Source organism: Diplotaxodon limnothrissa, linkage group LG7 (genome assembly GCF_057381915.1).
Source record: "Diplotaxodon limnothrissa isolate DT_005_m linkage group LG7, D_limnothrissa_male_GT1.1, whole genome shotgun sequence".
NCBI classification, from domain to species: domain Eukaryota; kingdom Metazoa; phylum Chordata; class Actinopteri; order Cichliformes; family Cichlidae; genus Diplotaxodon; species Diplotaxodon limnothrissa.
The window spans coordinates 22,125,276-22,148,038 of record NC_140602.1 but is presented as its reverse complement, the minus strand read 5'-3'; the positions used below and the strand labels follow the sequence as shown (position 1 = coordinate 22,148,038).

General features: G+C 39.8%; 1 protein-coding gene across 5 annotated transcripts in view; it reads left to right on the top strand.

Annotated features, from left to right (window-relative positions):
• Positions 1-383: 383 nt before the first annotated feature.
• The window catches only part of ap3b2 (adaptor related protein complex 3 subunit beta 2), a 56,855-nt gene continuing 34,475 nt past the window's right edge, over positions 384-22,763 (top strand). For 3 of the 5 annotated variants that reach the window (XM_085357674.1, XM_085357673.1, XM_085357671.1), the window contains exons 1-7: positions 9,170-9,438; positions 17,564-17,639; positions 18,209-18,283; positions 18,573-18,668; positions 19,699-19,859; positions 20,992-21,058; positions 21,468-21,650. In XM_085357674.1, the coding sequence (XP_085213800.1) occupies positions 9,170-9,438; positions 17,564-17,639; positions 18,209-18,283; positions 18,573-18,668; positions 19,699-19,859; positions 20,992-21,058; positions 21,468-21,650 (927 nt within the window). Of the gene's footprint in view, positions 497-9,169; positions 9,439-17,563; positions 17,640-18,208; positions 18,284-18,572; positions 18,669-19,698; positions 19,860-20,991; positions 21,059-21,467; positions 21,651-22,763 lie in introns of those variants that run through there. The other 2 variants (XM_085357675.1, XM_085357676.1) reach the window with 1 other exon arrangement.

The following is a 22,763-nucleotide window of genomic DNA, read 5'->3' as shown; positions in this document are numbered from 1 at the left end:
TCAACTGCCTGTTATATAAAAATGTATGAAAGAAAAAAATATATATACACATATATATGTGTATATATATATATATATATATATACACATATATATGTGTATATATATATATATATATATATACACATATATATGTGTATATATATATATATATATATATATATTTAAATATATATATATACACACATATATATCCGGGGGGGATCCAGAAAAGTCACGTGACCTCATAACCACCCCCCCCAGCCGAGCATCCCGGAGATAACGGCGGTGTGTATGCGCCTTTAAGAGCCGTGTATCCCGCTGCCTTCTGCACTGAATCGCCGTCGCTGCTGCTCTTTGAGAGCGACAAGAACAAAAACACAAACACACTGAAAGACACGGCTATGTCTGCCAGCTCCGCTTTTAACGATGAGAAGGGCGGCTCGTCCAGCGTGGGGGAGCCGGAGTACGGTCACGATCCGGCGAGCGGAGGGATTTTCTCCTCCGACTACAAAAGGTACGAGCTACCTGCCTCGGTGCTGCCTGTTACTGTTTCTGTTTGTCATATTGTGGGGAGGGGTGTTATGGGCCAGCTTATGGTGGGGGAGGGGCAGCCTTATGTCCGCTAACACGTACATAAAGTATGCTGTAACGTCAATAGATAATAGACAGCATGTTGAACTTTGTTGCTACAGGCCCGTGATTGAAAGCAGCGCCTTCGTTTTCTAGTTCTGAGTCTCGGGCTGTGATTTGGCCGCTATAAGGCTGCGGTGTGCGGCTCGCTGCTGTTTGTTGTTCGCTCCTGTTATTACATTTCTTTGCTCACGTGTGTGAGGCTTTTAAGGTTACGGTGTTTATACGTCATGTTTGTGAAGTGGGATGCGAAAGGCCTGTCACAGGGGGGATACGAGGCCTGAGCTCCAAGGTTTCAGCACCACCCCTGCTGGACAGCGGCAGCAGCTCAGCCTGGTGGCGGCACATAGGCCCGGACCGGAAGGAAGTTCCACATTACATGAAAATAAAACATCATGAGGTCATCACAAACAAAGCAAAACCAGCTAAATAATCATCAGTCATCAGTCCTGACTGCAACTACATTGAGTCGCATTTTTTCAGGAATATTGCATCCTGAACAACTGTGAAAAATGTGTTTAAAAATGTTTTTAAATAACATAGGGCATAATAACTGGTAATCTGGAAAACTTTGACCTTTATTGGGGCACACAAACAGGGAAAGAGGTACACACAGCTATACAGAGGCAGTCTGTGATTGCACATTAGACAATGAACTTGTTAATTAAGCCATTTTTAATTTAATGGTATACACCTGTTTCCTGGTCAGCATGCTCCAGCTCCTTCTACATGTTTATTTAATTTAAGGTTAGTGTTTAAAGTTACAGTGAGTAATTTTTTCACATTTTTAATTGAAAATAAAAAGAATGTATTCATCACAGTTACTTATTGTCAGCAGATTAGAGCAGGGGTGGGGGAACTCCAGGTCTCATGGGCCGGTGTCCTGCAGGTTTTAGATGTGTCTTTGATTCGACACAGCTGATTGCGGGGGTGGCTGTAGCTCAGTTGGTAGAGCAAGTCAGTTACTGATTGGAAGGTTGGTGGTGATGCCAAATATCCTAATCCCCAGTTGCTCTCCAATGCATCCATCGGAGCGTGAATGTGTGTGAATGTTAGCTAAACAGCACTAAAGTAAAGAGGGTTATAGAAAAAAGTGCTTGTATGAATGGAGGTGATTGGGTGAATGTGGCATGTTGTATAGAGTGCTCTGAGTACTCTATGAGAGTAGATAAGCGCTATATAAATGGCTAAATTACCTCCTCAGCTTTCTGTCTGAGTTTGTTCACCAGTGTCCAAGTCCAACAACGTTAGATCCACTTTAACGAAAGTTTCACTAATACCAGCTAACAACATCTTATAGAGGCTCATAGCTTAAAGCATTTAGTCATTTAACAATAGTTTTTTTCTTTGTTTGTTTTGTTTGTTTTTATTGAAACTACTGCTTAACTACAGACAAATTTCAGAAAGTTATTATTTACAAAATAATTTTTTTCACTAGCATGCAAAGTCAAATTGTCATGCGTGAAAAATATCTGATGAGATGGGATTAAACGGTGCAATAGAAATGACAATTTAACACACCGTGCACTCCTACAGTTTTATTTTTGCTTTTTACGACTTTTCCCTCCATGAAAGCCTGATGGGGTATTGTTCTCATTCTGCCAGGGCAGCAACGACACACTGTAGGAGTTTCAAATTGATAACATAGGTGTATCTGCTAAAAATCTCAGATAAGTTTGCATCTCAGTGAACTTGTCCTCAAGGTTATAGGTCACAGGTCAAGCTTTCTGAGAATCTTGTGAATGCAATAACTCAAGAAAGAAGTCACCTAGGATTTTGAAATTAATACCTATGTGTATCTACTTGGAGGCTGAGGAGTACCACTGGCTGCTGAGAGTATTTTTCATTTTGGACATGATGAGCACAAAGGTGACACATTAGTGCAGTGGTTAGCACTGTTGTGTCACAGCAAAGACATCCTGGACTCAAATTCACTGGCCAGCTGGGGCCTTCCTGTGTGGAGTTTGTATTTTATCCAGGTGCCTCTGTGGGTTCCCCCTGGCTTCCTCCCACAGATCCAAGACAGACATGTTAGCTTAGACTAGGTCACTTGGATCCTAAATTGGATGTGAGTATGAATGTCAGTGTGAATGAATTGGCATTGCTAATTTCACTAACGTATACCTCCTCTGTCCCTTTGCCTGTGAACTAGATATCAATCTCAGTATGGCATGCTAAAGGGTCTATCAATCTGTAAAATGCATCTGGAGGCGAGAAGAAAGAGGAAGCTTGCTGCAGGAGCTATAATCGAGGGTGGGCAAGCGTACCTGCAGCATGTACATGAGTCGTAACCCCTAGCTGCAATGTACAAACCACTGCAAGAGGAAGACTCATTGAATAACTTGTTTTCAATGTTTCCATTATTTAAGCTGATCAAACTGCTTCTGTGTTGGATTAGAAAAGGTAAATCTTTCACATTGTGCCATGTGGGTCCTAAATATAAAAAACTCCAACATGCACTATTAAATCTGATAGCGTGAACGGCAACAGTAGTCGGGTTTTAAATAAAACAATTCATGATGCGGTTGTGCCACGCATCAAACTCTGCAATGCTTTTAAAATGAGGCTCCAACGCAAAGGATGTCTCATTTATTAAATCCCTGTTACCTTGGTTTCTCTCTCCTCGTGTCTCTTCTGCTTCTCCTCTACTCACATCTTTGGTGAAAAGGGACAGAGGCACAAGGAGAGGAACTGAGGATACAAGAAATGAGGATATTGTATCTGTGTTAACCCTGACTGGCGACTTGTTGCTCCAATGGAAAGGGCAGTAAGCATAAGAAGACTGTGTGGGTGAAGCAAGAACATTCCCCGCTCAGTTTCTAATGCCTTCAGCGTCACCATAATTCACCAGCAGAGGGAGCCATGTGTCTATAGATGGCAGAATTTCAGGCTCTGAACTGACTTTGGATGTGGAGGAGGAGGAGGAGGTTTTGTCTCGAGTTTGTCTGGCAAACATTAGTCATTAGTGCAAAACTACTTGTGATTAAATTCCACCCTCTTTACTGTTTTTCCAGTGTAGGCTGGATATTGTTGATATAGAGATGTGTGTGTGTGCAGAAGTCAAAATTTGCTCAGTGAAGGTGGGTTAACTGGTTTGTCTGCAAACATAATGGTGGAAGCACACTAACACGACCTTCACTGTTGTTGCCTTGGAGACACGTTGGATGTGAAACGTTGCTTCGGTCCTCAGATCGTGCCAATCTTTTTGTATATTATCATCCAGAGAAAAGATCGGCTTTCTTCCGTTTAAAAGTGTACACTGTCCTTCAGCACGTAAGACAAATAAATTATGACTTTGAAAGGACCAGAGACTGATGCAGGTGACTATTTGTTTGCAAGACTTAACGAAAAAGGCCTTGGCTTCTTTTTTTTATTATTATCGTAGGTCAGTGTTCTTAAACAATAAAATCAAAAGTTTTGGGTGCCAGTTTAGCTCAGTTGGATGTGCAGGTGCCCACATACTACATGGTTAAGAGCTGCCGGCCTGGGTTCAAGTCTGACCTGTGGCCCTTTGCTGCATGTCTCTCTTTCCTGGTCAGTCTTCACTGTATCTGTCTAGTAAAGTCAGAGAAAGTCAAGTCTTACAGTGGGGCAAAAAAGTATTTAGTCAGCCACCGATTGTGCAAGTTCCCCCACCTAAAATGATGACAGAGGTCAGTAATTTGCACCAGAGGTACACTTCAACTGTGAGAGACAGAATGTGAAAAAAAAATCCATGAATCCACATGGTAGGATTTGTAAAGAATTTATTCGTAAATTAGGGTGGAAAATAAGTATTTGGTCAATAACAAAAATACAACTCAATACTTTGTAACATAACCTTTGTTGGCAATAACAGAGGTCAAACGTTTACTATAGGTCTTTACCAGGTTTGCACACACAGTAGCTGGTATTTTGGCCCACTCCTCCATGCAGATCTTCTCGAGAGCAGTGATGTTTTGGGGCTGTCGCCGAGCAACACGGACTTTCAACTCCCGCCACAGATTTTCTATGGGGTTGAGGTCTGGAGACTGGCTAGGCCACTCCAGGACTTTCAAATGCTTCTTACGGAGCCACTCCTTTGTTGCCCGGGCGGTGTGTTTTGGATCATTGTCATGTTGGAAGACCCAGCCTCGTTTCATCTTCAAAGTTCTCACTGATGGAAGGTGGTTTTGGCTCAAAATCTCACGATACATGGCCCCATTCATTCTGTCCTTAACACGGATCAGTCGTCCTGTCCCCTTGGCAGAAAAACAGCCCCATAGCATGATGTTTCCACCCCCATGCTTCACAGTAGGTATGGTGTTCTTGGGATGCAACTCAGTATTCTTCTTCCTCCAAACACGACGAGTTGAGTTTATACCAAAAAGTTCTACTTTGGTTTCATCTGACCACATGACATTCTCCCAATCCTCTGCTGTATCATCCATGTGCTCTCTGGCAAACTTCAGACGGGCCTGGACATGCACTGGCTTCAGCAGCGGAACACGTCTGGCACTGCGGGATTTGATTCCCTGCCGTTGTAGTGTGTTACTGATGGTGACCTTTGTTACTTTGGTCCCAGCTCTCTGCAGGTCATTCACCAGGTCCCCCCGTGTGGTTCTGGGATCTTTGCTCACCGTTCTCATGATCATTTTGACCCCACGGGATGAGATCTTACGTGGAGCCCCAGATCGAGGGAGATTATCAGTGGTCTTGTATGTCTTCCATTTTCTGATGATTGCTCCCACAGTTGATTTTTTCACACCAAGCTGCTTGCCTATTGTAGATTCACTCTTCCCAGTCTGGTGCAGGTCTACAATACTTTTCCTGGTGTCCTTCGAAAGCTCTTTGGTCTTGGCCATGGCGGAGTTTGGAGTCTGACTGTTTGAGGCTGTGGACAGGTGTCTTTTATACAGATGATGAGTTCAAACAGGTGCCATTCATACAGGTAACGAGTGGGGGACAGAAAAGCTTCTTACAGAAGACGTTACAGGTCTGTGAGAGCCAGAGATTTTCCTTGTTTGAGGTGACCAAATACTTATTTTCCACCCTGATTTACGAATAAATTCTTTACAAATCCTACCATGTGAATTCATGGATTTTTTTTTCACATTCTGTCTCTCACAGTTGAAGTGTACCTCTGGTGCAAATTACTGACCTCTGTTATCATTTTAAGTGGGGGAACTTGCACAATCGGTGGCTGACTAAATACTTTTTTGCCCCACTGTATAATTTCATATTTATGGGACCGCTGCCTTTCCTCATACATCCGCGGGATCACCTTTTTGGTTTTTACATCTCTGTCAGACAGCAAAAATCAAGTCTGTGATATAGGTCACATAGGGAACTTGAACTGGACTGCATCTCACATGGCGATAACTTCAGCTTCACTTTCTTCTTGTCATATACCAAACACATCCTCGCCAACTGCTGTCTCTGACATGTCAGTGCTGCTGCTTCTCTGCAACGCTGCTTGCTGTTTCCTCCATCTTTGTGTTAATTCTTTCTTGTTTGGATGGCTAATAGGAGTGACCCTTGTTTCTCTTACTAAACTGAATGGGTTCTGTAATATTTCAGGCCTGCTTCTATAACAAAGTAAATGGGTGTGCCTCTGAAGTTACTGAGATTGATCTGTGCCCATACACCTTACCAGGGCTCGCCTTTGAAAACCACCTATTCTAATGGTTGTCAAGTAGGGCTGTGCGATATGACCAAAATCTCATATCCCGATATAAGAATTCTATCGTCCCGATAACGATATAAATCACAAAAATGTGACATTTTCTGTAAATTCTGTGAATCTCGGGCAGCTGGACTTGCATGAAGTGTTTCCAGCTGCACGTCATGTAGCTGGAGTCGAGTGTTTTAACCGATGCATGAAACGATACATTTTTAGACATAAGTTGTAACAGCCTCCGAGTATTTATTACACAGGGTGCTGCGGGGAAAAGCCTGTTCTAACGTCTGAGTCTAAGGTCTATTTTTTAGCACCTGGCGGCTTTTTTTTTTTTACTTCTCATCCGTAAATAATCTGCTCTTTCACGTGATTCAGTTTATTTTGAAAAGTCTCAACAGGATCTTGAGCTTTATTGTGAAAGGTTTATGTGGAACATAAACAAGCGGACACGCGATGCTGTTACCGTCGTTATTGCTAACCATAATGCATAACAACAGGCGCTTGTCCGTCCATAGTGTGGTTATATAAAATATAAGAGAAAGAGAGAACTTTAAGAATTTAATATAGCCACTACAGTGTCCATCAAAACGATGAAACAATATTGCCGTAAACAGTTTATTTTGCGACACCACGAAACAAATGATAGCGTAAAATGAAACGATAGATGTTTTTATATCGTCATCCGATATATATCGTTATATCGAACAGCCCTATTGTCAAGCCATGTTTTCATTGATGTATACTGAGTGGAGGTCATCAAATGCCATCTTTATGACAGAAAGAGTGAAATAGTTAAACTAAGATATGAACATGATATCTTCACAAAGAAAAAAAAGTGAGTTACCTAAAATGTGACGTTGTAAAACACAACCAGGTTGTGTTAATATGCTCACCTTATATCCACAAAGTGTTGTCTTTAAAGTTTTTGTTCAAACTGAACAGTGTTAAATATTATTGTTTGCATTTACTAGTCTGTACTATACTGTACTACTGGCTCTGAATGGGCTTCTGGGATTTGACTTGGCTTCTGGTGACTGGAGCATTGCTGTGTGGAGTTTGCATGTTCCTTCTGAGCTTACGTAGTTTTCCTCATGGTTCATCCGTTTCCTCCCGCAGAACAAAGAAAGGTAATCAGTGACTGGGATGGCTTCACTCTTCCCCTTGAAATTAATTTGGATAAGCAGCTATGAAAATGGATGCATGCGTCTTTTTCCACAGTTTGATTTGTTAAAAAACAGCTCCTAAATTGACTGACTGTCAGGCAACACAAGTGCTATATCAGTGATAGCCAGTAGTGACCAGTGCTTCCTTGGGTTTTAAGGCTTGACTACTGGCTGTAATCTTATATTTAGCATAGTAATGACATTGTTAATAATATTTTCATCGAACTCGAACACAATGTAGGTACCAGCCTTATCTCCATTGTGGCCACACAGAGCATGAATATGAATCATCCAACTTTAGACTATATGAGAGTTTATTAATTTATGTCTTCATATATAATTTTGCTCTCATCCTCCTTCATTTAGAGGGTGTGATAGCACTGCACTGCACCTAAAGACCAGACAGAGAAAAAAAGACAATCTAAGTTAAGAAAAGCCAGCAGCAGTGCTGTGTCGTTGCTGTCACAAATCAACTGTATTTGGATGTTTAAAAGAAAAAAATGTGATGTTCAGCTTTTGGCTTTTTTGAGTGCTTTAAACTGAGAATCAGGAGATCAGAGTTTGAAATGTGTTAAACTGTCAAATGTATTTTCTGAAAAAACTACAGCAAATTGCAGATATCTGTAAATCTTCTGCATTTGTTTTTGTTTTTTTGTTTACTGTAAAGATGCTGCCGGCGCAGCAAGCCCAGGGTTTGCTCCTGATGACATCATGGATAAAAATCTTATTAGTCTTAAGCAAATGTCAACAAATTGTCACTGAGCTACTGCAGATCACAGGAAGCGCGTTATGTCAGTTGTGCTTCAAGGCAGTTTCTTTTTTTTGTTTAGAGCCACATAGAAATATAGCGAGAGAGAGAGAGAGATGTCCTCATCACGACACTGCCAAGAAAGCTGAGTCATGTAAGATGAGAGAAAAAAAGAGGCACAACGATGGCTATAAAAAATGAATAGGATGGAAGGTTTTTAAGCGTAATGCGCGAGCGGAGGGAGGAAATATTTCTGCAAAGGCTCGCTGGCGTTGAGTCCAGGTGAGGGCAGATAAAAGAAGCTGTGATAGACGGCGTGATAGCGTGGAGGGGAGACGTGCAGTTTCTAGCTGTTAATGTGAGGATTTGGAGCAGTGATGACACACACGAGGAGAAGCGAGTGATAACGTGGCAAAAGGTGGGGAGAGGCTGTGTCATTGTTGGTGAGCTGGGATATAAATATATTGTACACACACACACACACACACACACACACACATATGCGTAAAGAGGAAGAGAGTGACTGGTGCGGCAACAGGAACCACATGAGCAGCAGGGAGGAGTCGCGAAAGGAGAGGCGTCACGGCAGATAAAACTCCACGCCCCTCGCTGCCGAGCATCCATTTACTGAGTAGCTGATGTCTGCTGCTTCACTCAGCAGTAACAGAAGACAGCGAGAGAAAAAAATACAACAGAGCTCTGGAGCTACCGCTGGATTTTTAATGGGGAATAGGCAGCAACCTCTCCTCAGGATGGAGCATTTATGAGGAGGCTTGCTGTGCCAGTCTTGCAGGAAATGTCCACATACTTAGCCTTAGAGGGAAGGAGGATTTCTAACAGAGTAGCTGACGCTGCTCTTTGTGGCATGAAAACTGTGTGAGGAGCTCCAGGAGAATTTCCTCCGATTAACCGGAAAGCTTTGATCTTCTCGCAGCTTTTTTTTTTCTTTGTTTTTTCTCTCCACGTGATCCAACCTGTGGTTCCACAGGTCAAGGCGAAGTTTAAAACATGACCGCCATGCAAAAGCTGCTGCAGCTGCCGGTGAACGCGGTGAACATGGTGAAGACCGTGCAAAGTCAGGTCCAAGGCCAGGAGGAGGACAAGAGCCCCGTGCTGACTCCCGATAGCGGGCAGCAGGCTTGGTACAGCGCCCTCCAGCCTGATGAGCTGCGCCACCTCCGATCTGGAGGTACAGGTGGAGGAGGAGGAGGTGACCAGGAGGAACGAGCCCCACTGGAGGAAGGTGGTGGTGGTGGTTTCCAAACTCAACCGCTGCGGTAGGATGAGAACTCATCAGTGCTAGAGTTAAATAAGAGAGTATTTAGCTGCTTCTCTTCCAGGGCAGATTTCAGTGAATGCAACTTGAGAACAAGATTAAAATGTCAAAAATGGGCTAACAGGGTGCTTAACAGTGTAAAAGTGAGTGTTAGCGGCCCGATCCAGTCTTTACTTACTATGTTTGCCTCCTGTTGCTTAGACGTCCTGTAGAACAAATGGCACGGGCTTTACAGCAAGGCATTAGTCTGCTGGTTAAACATGGAGGAAATCTTTTCCAGGAACACCCATGGAAAATTAATTGATTTAGCCGAACTGATCTTAATGTCACCTGACCATGTTGACTCACTCAAATACTTCTCCATACTTGCCACTTAGCTGGCTGAGCAGTAATCCAAGCTTCATGTTCTTTAAAGATCTGATCTTTAAAGTTTGTGTAATATATCATATATTTATGTCACCGTTTTTTTGTCCTATTTCTTAAGAACATCACTTTCAGATATTATTCAGCTGCTGTAAATAGTTGTTTCCTCAATTTTTGGAAAGATGGAAAGCACACTGTACCAAAATATACCAAGTTTTAAGATAGTAGTTCTTTGGAAATCACCTTGTGAGTGCAGTAATGCTATTTAATGACTGTCAAACTATGTTTTCTTTGGCATTTTTCATAGATCAAGTAATGTGAAGTGCCTAAGAATACAACTTAAATTTACTAATTTGTCTGTTATATGTAGACACAACACTAGTTCATCCCTGGTGCCTTTTTAATGCTCAAATGATTTAGCATTAAGTGGCTTAACAAACAAAATCATTCCCTTGAACATTGTCAGTTACAAGAACTGGACCAAAAATGTGTGCAAAAGCAGCTAATACCCAAAGGAAAACTGAAGAAAGTCTGGAGAACTGCTGCTTAAGAACCCTTTAAAATATTACAAGAAAGTCTGGCTCCTTTGACACAAAAAATAAACAAATGAGATGACAATACTTTTGCACAGTATTGTGCAGAAAACGTTTACTGCACATTCTGAGATAGCTAGTACGTAGAGTGAATAAATAGACTGTAGACCTGCTTCTGAAAATTGGCATCATCATCATCAATCTGCTGGTTGTTTTCTCCACTAATGGCCTTGTCTGATGGCCTCAAATCAGAAAATATTCAGTTTACAAAAACATAAAAAAAGAGACGAGTAGAAAATGCTTGACCTGGAAAAGGCAGAAACAGAAAATGTCTAAAGGAATTACTTATTAAGCTAGTTACTCGTTAATTTCCTACTGAGGCACTAATGAAATAAAAGCGCACTATCTAGGTTCAAGTCTATAAGAATCATAAGGAAGCATTTCATGGACATGTGCAACATGTGCAGTGGTGCAGAGTAGACTTGGCTTTAAAAAGAAGGGAACTGCTATCACATGTCATGGTGCCCCGCGGACCGGGTTGGTATAAATGCAGATGGATTTATTAAAGAAATTAGAAAAAGGAGTGCAGTTGTTTATTGGAATTAGACTGAGTGTATGAATTAAAGGCCATAGAGCTACTATAACTAATTAGACTGCAAACCACTAAAATGTAAAGTCAGTGTAGCGCTCTTCAGAAGCTGTTTTTTCTTCAAGGGAGATGTAATTATACTTTCAGATTTTTATTGGGTCATACCTACCAGCTACAGCAGTTTCTTTTAATTTTACAAGACTGGAGAGGCACAGAAATTCTCTTCTGGTTGGCTTTAAGAGGCAAATTCTGCATCTGTAACTGTGGAAAAACAAGACGCGGCTCTGCTAAGAGAGACGGCTTATGTAAAACAGCTGCTTATAAATTCAAGCTGCAACTCCTCAATCTTTCACTCGCCGCTGATTCATGCAAATACATTTTCATATCTTTTGCTTTTGGTGTTATTGCACCCTGTTCTTGATGAACAAACTGACATTACACCTAAAAGTGTGTCATTAAACACATGAAACACTGGCCAAATCCCATGGAGACTTTCCAGAAGGAAGAGTCCTGCTGATCTCTTGGCGATGGTGGCAGGTAACCTGACCGCCCGTCAGCTCTGTTGTACCACACTGGGCTAAATAATTCAACGCTGGTTTGTAAATTCATCTGTTGTTCAGCAGGACAGGGTTTCCAGAGAAATGAGAAACCTAGTGCTGGTATTGAATTACTGCAGGTCCTTTGAGCTCAAGCTGGGACGTCTAAAACCAGTTAGAGGTTTATTTGTCCTGAAGTTTCTCAATATAGTTTTTTAATTTTCTTTTTTTCTTGTGTGTGTGTGTGTGTGTGTGTGTGTGTGTGTGTGTGTGTGTGTGTGTGTGTGTGTGTGTGTGTGTGTGTGTGTGTGTGTGTGTGCAAATAATTGAGCATTCCTGTTTGACACATTCAATGTTTGGCCACAGCAAATGTAATGAATGGTGCAGGTTCAGTTTTAATTAGGTCTTCTAAAGGCTTGTTTGTCATCAAACAGGCCACATTAATCCCTGTCACTTTATTAATTAGTTAGGCTGATCGGGGGGGGGGGGCAACACAAGCTGGAAAAGCAAATTGAGCCTTTGATAGGGAAGTTTCACCGTGGCTGCTAAATTTTAAAGTTGACTTTGTCTTTAAGTCATAATTTACTGGTTTCCTGTTTTCTAGAATTGTTGCTGATAACAATCAGTAGAAGTACCACCTCTTTGCTTTCAGCCACAGGCTTTAATTAGAGGTAAAAAGAATGTGTAATTTAAGCAGTGGAAATTTGTCTCATATATGGTTAATTTCTGTTATGAAAATACAGAACTTCATCTCCCATATGAACATATTTACCTTCACAGTCTAGGACTTGGGTTCGACTAGGATTAATCCTAATGACTTAAATAATTTGCTGACTTTCCTTTCGTGCCATCAGCAGGTTAAGGTTTACTTTTCCAGTGAAATATCTCTGCATCCACTACTTGGATGGTTCCCAGAGGATGAATCTGAATGACTTTGGTGATCCTCTGGTTTCAGCACAACCATGAGGTTAACATTTGCTTCATATCCATATGTGACATTTAGACAAACTGATTTGAAATCACAGTCGTACCTCCCACCAGATAAAGGATAATGACTTTGATACCCTGTGAAGTCTTCATTTAGACTCTAGACATTTAGACAAATTTGCACTGTCATGAAATCTAATTTTTCACTTTCAAAAGAAATTGCAATAATGCTGTCATTCAGAGTCAGCGTTCGATTTTTTTACCAAAGTTGGCAAGAGTCTGTGGCCATGACTGTACAAAAGCATACAAAAAACAATTACTCTTTGACTTACTGTATTTTTAAATTTACATTGTTGAGACATTTTGTGATTTATTTGCTTAAAAACACCATTATCGACAGTACACAGTTATTGCGACAAACCTGTTTGCACTATGACCCGACTGTTGCCATGGTAAACCACATATGTGGCCTGATATGTGCTCTGATAGCACTTGATAACTGTACATAAGGTACATATTCTGCCATTAGACGCTTTTATAGCTGTTGGATGTCTTTTGAGGAGCTAGAGCAGGTCAGCGACTAACCGGAAGGTTAGTGGTTCGATCCCTGCCTGCTTCAGTATACTTAAGTATCGTTGAGCAAGATACTGAACCCTGAGTTGCTCCCACTGCATTCATTGGAGTATAAATGTTAGATAGAAAGCACTTAGGTATAGAAAATGTTGCTGTATCAATGTGTTTGTAAATGGGTGAATGAGACATGAATAAAAGAGTTGGCATTTTGTTTTATACGCCAGTTTGAGTCCTCAGTTATAGCAGAAATAAACTATAAAAGAACCAGTGCATTTACCATTTTGAGACTTGCCTTGTAATATTTTTATCTGTTTTTCACTTTTAAAGACAAAAAGGTTTTTCCCACATCAAAGTAAGTAGAAGTTGAGGTTTCAGGCTGTGTTGATAGAAATGATCACTTGTTTTAGCCAAAGGCTGTGATTCATTTTCATTATTTTAAAGGATGAAATGAGCCACTTCCTTCCCTTTCTGCTGTAAATCAACATTAGGCTGCAATATCCATTCATTTATTTTCTTGTTTGTTTTGACCAAAATATAAAAAAACAAAACAGCAAGAGTTCTGCACTTGCATCCAAAAATAATCCTTGCTGTGGTGTCTTAATGTGACAGTCTTTGATGAGTGCAGGTTTTTGAAGTGTGTGACAGAGTGAACTATATTATTCGCAATGCAGTGCAATTATTAACACTTTGATGCTTGGCGGAGCAAAAAGCAGAGGCTTTTCTTAGCACACAGACACACAAACGCCTGCGCACACACACTTTAAACTCGGGGCAGAGTCGTGATAAACCGACTGTGTTCTGCAGCAGCCACCTCCTCACAGACTGCAAGCCTCCATTCACTGCTGTCACATGACCAAAACAGATGAATTATATCGTGCACCCCAGCAGCCTCCCACTCTCACAGCAGAGTAAGTAAAAGTTCTGCCTGCAGTTTGATTATCTTCTTTCGGAAGTCATTTGTAGCACTGGTTGGAGCCTGATTTAAATAACATGCAGTGTTGGGAGATACATTCACACTGCACAGGATGAATTAATCACAACATTGTTTTAAGATCATTTCCTCATACATTCTTTGATTTTTGAATCTTTCAGGCTCTCCTGGCTCTCATCATGCCTGGTCTGATTCATTTACCTGTAACAGATATTCTGAAATGTTTACATTTGTAAAATATCACATGTACAAATTTATGGCTCAATCACTTGAAGGTTAATGTCAACACCCTCATAAGGCTAAATTTTAAAGTTATGAATTATAAAACTCCATCTCGCAGTCCATCCATTTTATTAACTGCTTCTCGAGCTCAGGATCATGTGGAGCTGGAGTCTATCCCAGCTGTCTTAGGGCGTGAGGCACACTTGACAGGTCCCCAATGTCTAATGACTGAGAGACTATATAAACCGCGAGGGTCCAATATCTCAATAGCTTTAATTTTAATCTGAAGGAAAATGTTTTGATTTTTTTTAATTTAAAGCATTTTGGACACAACTTCATTTACGGAGAAGATGACAAGATCTGAGGAAGTTACAGCTCTAGCAGTATTTGCAGTACTGCTTGACCAATGTGTTTTGACTTGTAACTCAAATGCAGAGCACACAGTCATATACATCCTTATACAAATCTGCCAATGAGGCACCAACAAGGATGGGCTGAGTCTATGATTGTGCGGTTTACTGTTCCTGGCAACAAGGAGCTCTAGCGAAAACTTTGTTGGCACTTTAGCCGAAAGCTGGAAAAGTACAGCCGAGGGGTTGTTTCCCAGTTATGCCATAAGATATGGAGAATACATATAACTGCACATCAGTAATATGTATGCACTTACTGTAGTAATCACTGAATATCTGTTGATTTAATTTATTAAATTGAAGGGTCTCACATGTAGGTGAGCCTCTACAGAGTGTACCACCCATTGCAGCTGGGATAGGCTCCAGCCACCTCCAGTCTGAACTGGAGAAGGATGAATGGATCTGACATGAATTATAGAAGTGTAATGATGTCTTTTAAAAGCTCATACAACTAATAACATATTTAAACTTTGGTAGCAGAAGCTGTATATTGCAACCTGCATGTTGTAGTGATATAAATAAAGAACAATATTTTACATTTGCGTCTCACAGTTTAGGGGGTATTAGCCAAATTCGAAGGCCAGCACTATAATACAATATAGATCCCTTTATTTTTCAGATATACTTCAGTTAAAAGAGAAGCTTTAAGAAATACTCTCAATGCCAGCAGCGAGGTTGTTTGTGTGAGGGGAAACCCCAGTTTCGCCACATCTGAGCCTCTCATCTCTCACCTGTTCTAAAACAAGTGTGCAGTCACTCAATAATTTTCAGAGACTCTGGACTCGGTTGTTAGAGTCGATGATGATCCCACGTGGTAATACTGTCAGATGCAACAAAGGCTCTCCGGGAAACCGGGAAATCACTTAACTTCATTTTATTGCATTCTTTGTTGCCTTGGAAACCCGCTGGGGGAAATGTGCAGCAATCACGCCACCCACCACCAACTGAACTCCACCCTTCTTTTCCCATACCACCAAATGACAAGACCCTGATTCGTAATGAAAGGTCTGTCTGCTGAGAGAGTTGTCCTGTTTGGTGGTTTTAGAGTTGTCATGCATTTCTGTATTTGTGGAATGAAAATACGTGAAGTCTTTTTGTATCTTATTTATGGGGAAGCAGCCGAATGAATGCTAAGGTTGCATGAAAATGCCATCCATCAGTATTTCAGAATTCAATTAGCCTGGTGTGTTTATCTTGACAGCTGCAGCAGTTGTTCCTGTCTGTATTGTTGTGTTGTCTTACTGAAACCAGTGTTTGCAGGTTCTCCTACAGGCAGGTTTGGTAGAAACTGTCACTGCCGTTTATTTGTGTTTGTTTTGCAGCTGGGTGGAGATGCTTAGATCTACTCAGACTGCTGTGTGAGCTGACCGCTCTGTTGTTTCTGACAGTAATGATGGATGAGCAAAGCTGGAGAACAAAGCACTGTTATACAGTAGTCTGTATGCAGATACAAAGCACAGCTGTTAGAAAATAATGTACAATAAAACAATAAATATACTTTGCCAAGTCCAAGTTAGATGGAATTTCGTGTCATCCACATGTGGCTCCTGGATAAAAACTAGAGAATGCGTTTTCAGTTTGCTGTATCAGCATTTCGTTGGCACTCAACGATGGACAAACTGTACAATAGATGCAACAGGTGATAGAGGCAAGTATGCTAGCAGAGCTTATTGCAAAGCCAAAAATAGTATTATGTCTAGATGCAGCAAATGTTAATAAAATATATAATACACATTATAAATTGTAAATATTGCAGTATCAGATGACAGAAACTAAGGAAGAGGATTAGGGCCACTGGGGAAAAAAAGTGGGCACATTTATTTTTTCTTCTTTTCCAGAATTCTGAGAAAAAAGTCAAAATTTTGAGATGAAAGTCAAAATTCTTAGAAAAAGAAAAAAAAAAAAGAAAAAAAAAAAGAAAAGGATATGTCCAAAATCTGAGTCAGATTTCTGAGATTTAAGTCAGAATTCTGACTTTAATCTCAAAATTCTGGAAACAAAAAAAAAAGACATGCCCAATTTTTTCCTCCTCCGTAAAAAACTGATATCAAAAGTAATAAAAGTAGTAAAAACTAAATCGAAAACTAGCTTTACAAGCTAAATCCGAACACCTCAAATCTTTATTTGGTTTCTGTTTAGTAATCTAAAAACCTGAAGTGGAAAATGAACATTAGCCAAAGTACAACTGCGCTTGAATAAAATAAAACAGCAAAAGCTTTTATACCCAAAGAACAAGTTAATAGGAAAAAGCTAGTAGACATTCTCTGCTATGGTTTAAAATCTTGTGGTTTAATAGCAAGAATCATCATTAAAGTTTATATAGAGTCAACTGGAGAAGATGACAATTGCTTTACAATCTTATGTTTATATTTTTTGGTCAAGTACAAATATGATAAATTATAATTTTTTTGAATTAGTAATACTTTTCAACTCTGCAAGTGATAACAAAATATTTTACTTGATTTGGTCATCGTTTTGTTGATTTAGCGTGGTAATCATATGTTCTTTAAACTGCAACATCAAAATCAAAAACCAAAGAACAGCGATAAACCCTTGCATATGACGATCTGCAATTAGAAAATGCTGAAGAAATAATATCATTTATCAAACAAGCTGCTGATTCACAGATCACTGGCCCATCATTTGGCTAATAAAATCACTAGACTGTTTATTTAAATAATAAACAACTGTATATGATACTGATAGACCTAATGTATTCTATTTTATGTATTGTTCTACTTCGCTGCATCCAAAATATTTCTAACACTCGTTTCTACCCATTTATCAACAGTCTGTGTTTGAGAAGTCATTTTGTTTTAGCGATTATGTCACGTTCCAATTATCCAGGTATTTTATGTTCAAATGTTTCTTTATTTTGTGAGGCTTTCCTACTTCAAAGAGAATAATTTTGGGGTCACAGCTGTAGTCTTTGATCAATTTTGAGCTTTAAAAGTAAAACATATCAGTACTTCTTGTTGCATTCTGGGTGTTTGGTGGTTTCCATGCTGTGAAATATATTTTTATAATGTTTTCTTCCCACAGACATGACGACTTGAAAGAGATGCTGGACAGCAACAAAGACTCCCTGAAGCTGGAGGCAATGAAGCGGATTGTAGCTGTGAGTATAAATCAGATGGACACAATGGGGAAATTAGGATCACATCAAGAGTGAGCCATGAAGTTTATTATCATGCTTTAAAAAATGTCATGGATAATACTGTTGTATAACACTATTTCAGAACAGAGAACAGAGTTTTGTTTAAATGCAAAACATACAATGCATAATGTTTTACTTATTCTGAGACTAAGAAAAGGCCAGAAGCATGCTCTCTATACCAAAACTGGCGATTAATCTCATGGTATTATTGTCAAAATGCAGTCATTTTATAAAACTGTGCTCTGAGCCATAAGACAAAGGCTGCCTCCAATGATTTAACTACTGTGATAAGAGATGCAAACTGTGCAGTCAGCTGTTAAATATTCATACTCTGTCAGATTTCTACTTCTGAGGCTCCACACCCATCTTTTCATTCATCATTCCTGCCGGGCCAAGAGCACAAAAAAAAGCATCAAAAGATAAAATAAAACATAAAAAATGTATTTTTTCTTGCCAACAATTGAAATGCTTGAAAAATGCCATCTTGTGAAATCTTTGTTATGCTTTTTGGATGCGTCTTTTCTCTGCAGATGATTGCCCGAGGTAAAAATGCATCAGATCTCTTCCCCGCTGTGGTGAAAAACGTGGCTTGTAAAAACATAGAGGTTGGTAATGAACCTAGTCTCATGTTGCTTCATGTGCTACAGGCTCTGCACTCTTCATTTTCCTTCCTATTATCTTATCACATTTTCCAAACCTCCGTGGAGTGCAGTTTTATCTCATATAAACAAAATTGCATTTTCCTTCTCCACTTTTGCATGTTTTAATAACTGTGCCTTACTGGACTCATCTCAGTGAAAATAATTAAGCTAATACACATAGGTTGGATGAAATTGTTAAAATTTAAACGATTACATTTGTTTCTTCTTTCCCTCTTACTGTTCGTCTTTCCAGGTGAAGAAGCTGGTCTATGTTTACTTGGTGCGTTACGCTGAGGAGCAGCAGGATCTTGCTCTGCTTTCAATTTCCACGTTTCAGCGAGGTCTGAAGGTACAGCAGTTTATATATGTGACAATTTTTTAGATTTGAGATAATATAAACCATTTTTCTAAAGCCTCGTCTTCATATTATACAAAAATTAGCTGCAATTCACCTAGCTTTCACGATAGTCCTCGTTAACTATGAGTGAATGGCTCTAAAAGCCTAACTTGTTTACAACATTTGGACAAAAAAAGCTTAAATGAAACTGAATTGATTGCTTAAATTAACGCGTTAGCGCGGTTAGTTCGTTAACGCGTTAGCACCATACAGCCCCATGCACGGGGCGATCCGCGCTAACTCACTAACGGAGATTTAATGCGGTTATGGCGTTAACGTCATTTTAACGAGTTTAACGCTGACAGCACTAATTTAATTGTTCTCTTTCACACCATGTCTCTCTGCTGTCTTCATCCACTTACCCCCAACTGGCCACAGCAGATGGTCGCCCCTCACTGAGCCTGATTCTTTGTGCAGTTTCTTCCTCTTAAAGGGGAGTTTTTCCTTCCCACTGTCACCAAAGCGCTTTCTCATAGTGGTCATATGATTGTTGGGGCTTTCTGTTTTCCTTGTATTATTGTAGGGTTTTTACCTTACAAAATAAAGTGCCTTGAGGCAACTGTTGTAGTGATTTTGCGCTATATAAATGAAATGAAAATGAATTGATTTAAATATCTGGAATTACTGGATAAATTGGCCTGAAATCACGACCAAATAAATAAAATTTAAAAAACATTTTATATTAGAACCAGCGATGGCAGTGCTGTGTTTTAGTGCTAATTTCCTAAAAGTGGTAAGCTACTTTACTTAACAGTGTTGTATTTCATTACTGACTGACCTTTATATTATTCATTGTGATCATGTTAGCATCCTGAGTTTAGCATAAAACTGCAGGAACTACTAGCCCCGGGAACAGCACCACAGAGCTGCTAGCATAACTACAGATTGCTCCTTTAGATTTTATTACTATTTTGCGATGAACAAAATGCAACATTTCACCACCTCTAAAAGTGTATTTTTCCACCACTTTGTACTTCTCCAGGATCCGAACCAGCTGATCAGAGCCAGCGCCCTGCGAGTCCTCTCCAGCATAAGAGTAACAATCATCGTTCCAATAATGATGTTGGCCATCAAAGAAGCTGCTTCGGATATGTCTCCGTATGTCAGGAAGACCGCAGCACATGCAATCCCTAAACTATACAGGTACGAACCCAAAAGGACAGTTTTAGGTTTATAAAACAAAGTTAGCATGATTTATTGAGTTGCTAGCTCTTAGTGTATCAGTTATTATAACGACTAATGATCATATTTTTTTCTCACAGTCATTATAAAGTTTTGGTTATTTATCCACAGCTCTCCTAAGGTCTCACCACTAAATTTGAACTGGGTTGAGATCTGGACTTTACTGGGTCATTGCAACACCTTGATTCTTATCTTTGTCACTCATTCTGATTTTCTGGTGTATTTGGGCTCATTTTCCAAGTTCATGGTCCAATTTGGGACAAGAGTTTGCTGTTAGTCAGATGGCCTCATAACTGACTATAAAATACGTTGATATACAGAGAAGTAAATGGTCAACTGGAAAGTGCTGCAAGTCTGGTGGCTGCAAAACAAACCCAAATCATCACCTCTTCACCAGCATGCCTAACAGTTCCGGTGTAGTCTTGGGATTTTAGCAACTTCTCTGAGCATTGCACGGCTTTATTGTATCAGGATAAACCCTTTGAGATGTAGCATCTTGTTTTTTAGGAGCCCAAACAGACATTCATACAAAAGAGAACAAATTTTCTGGGGTGGATTTCAATATTGTGTTAACATACATCTGAATTCTCCAGACCAGCAAACTAACAACTTGTCTGCTTTTATGGAGGTGGTCATAATTCATCAAGTGCATTTGATTAGCCGCACCTGTCTGCTACTTACCCTCTTAATTCCAGTGGAAGCAGTAAGAGTGTGCTTAGTTTTTTTTACAGGACTGCGTACAGTCCTATTGAAACTTTATTTTTCATATGACCATTTCTCTTTTTTTACAAACTTTAACACAGTAGGAAATATATAAATTTGATAGAGAAAAACACAGTTTTTATGAATTCTTTGTTGTTTTTTCTTTGTGGGAGCCTTGATTCCCAGTCTGAGAACTACTAGGCCTGCTAGATCAAATGTTCATATGACTTGCTGCAACTGTAAAACTTTAGCAGTAAAAAATAGACTCCTGAGAACCCATTGCTGCTCTAGCAGTAAAATCCATTTTCTTTATACCCTTGAGGATGATTACTTACAGTTCCTGGAACAATTTTTCATGCATTTTTACTGATTTATTCTTCTCTCCTCTCAGTTTGGATCCTGAACAAAAAGACCAGCTGATTGAAGTCATAGAGAAACTCCTCGCTGACAAAACCACGGTGTGTTTTTCCTCTCTTCTCTTTGTTGATTCAGTGTTTTCTCCAGATTTTATTTCCAGCAAAGATAAATACAATTTTGCAAACCACACAGTGCACAAAATATCAGGGACCAGCTGCTGTGCACAGCACCAGATTGCGTTTAATGCCCCGGTTGTTTCAAGGCTTATCATTTGTTTAACCAGTCTCCTTTTTCACCTTGCAGTTTTTGCATTAGCTCTTTCTCTGGGAAATGCAACAAAACCAGAAACAGACTGCAGAAGTCAGTCAGTAGTTACAGGTTTTTTGTATCGTTGAAGATTTAATTGTACAATGCATGGATATTGTTAAAATTCACAGGGCTAACTTGTAACCTCCTAAAGGAAGATTCATGAACTTTATCTTAATGTGTGTGGTCTGAAATGCACTGCAGTTGGTGGCAGGAAGCGTTGTGATGGCTTTTGAAGAGGTGTGTCCGGAGCGCATTGATCTAATCCACAAGAACTACAGGAAGCTGTGTAATCTCTTGATTGATGTTGAGGAGTGGGGGCAGGTCGTCATCATCAACATGCTAACCCGCTACGCCAGAACGCAGTTTCTCAACCCAAACATCAATGTAAGTAAGCAACACACAGCACGAGAAAGCAAGCAGGCCAACAGCTGTTACATTTTTGATGAGTAACATATAGACTAATGTGAAACTGTTCTTATTATCCTTGGTTATTCTCGGTTCTATGTGAGTTTTTTCCTTGTCCGTCTTTCACTTTTTGAATGTGGTTTTCTATGTTGTGACTTCCCGCTTTCGATCTGTTCCCACCCTACTTGGTTCAAGTGTTCCTTACCTAACCTAAGCTCGCTTCCTTGTGCAAATTTATTCTGAAGGTGCAGGTGAGTAACTGAAGAGCAGTCCAAAAAATTTCCAATTTCCAACTTTGCTCTTTCCAATCTTCTACCTCCTTTTCCTAATCACGTTGACTTGACTTCATTGGAAGAGTTCATGAGATCACGGTCGAGAATTTAAAAAGTCTGATTCATCTAATCCTTATTATCCTTTCCTCTTAGTGTATGTTTAGTCTGTCTTTGTCAGATTGCCATGCGTTCTGTCGTTGACGCTCTCAGTTTAGGGGATTTAATCTTATTGACCATTTTGAGATGTTCATTTTCTTTTCATTGTTGTACAGCCTTTTGTGGCCTTTTTTCACTCTCTGTAAATACATCAAGTTTTCTGCTTGCACTTGGGTTAACCAATTCCTCAGTCTGACAGTCTTCAGTTTTTATTTAACTGAGAGTGAAGTAAGAAACACAGAAGCAGCAGATGTTCACACTTGAACAGGTAAAATAAGAGATTCATAGGTTAGAGTCTCATCGAATACTTTCATTACTAATTTGTGTGTTACAGAAACGTGAATTTATACTGAGGAGCAGTAACACCTAACATGCAGACTCTACTTGTATCGATGAATTTTAGTACATAATATAAACAAAATATCACCGGCTTCATCACTGCCTGTTACAACGCTCCACGCAAACTTACAACCCTAGAAATAAGTTTAGCCATTATGTTTTGTCACTACTTTCTAATTTGCATATGAATCACATATTGGGTGACTACGGTGCAGCAGAGGTGTATAGGTACATTAGCTACTACTGTGACTGTGCAGTGGTACAATCATCCTGTCATTTCTTTTCCTCTCTCACTGCCACCTGATTTCAGTATATTTATCAGTTT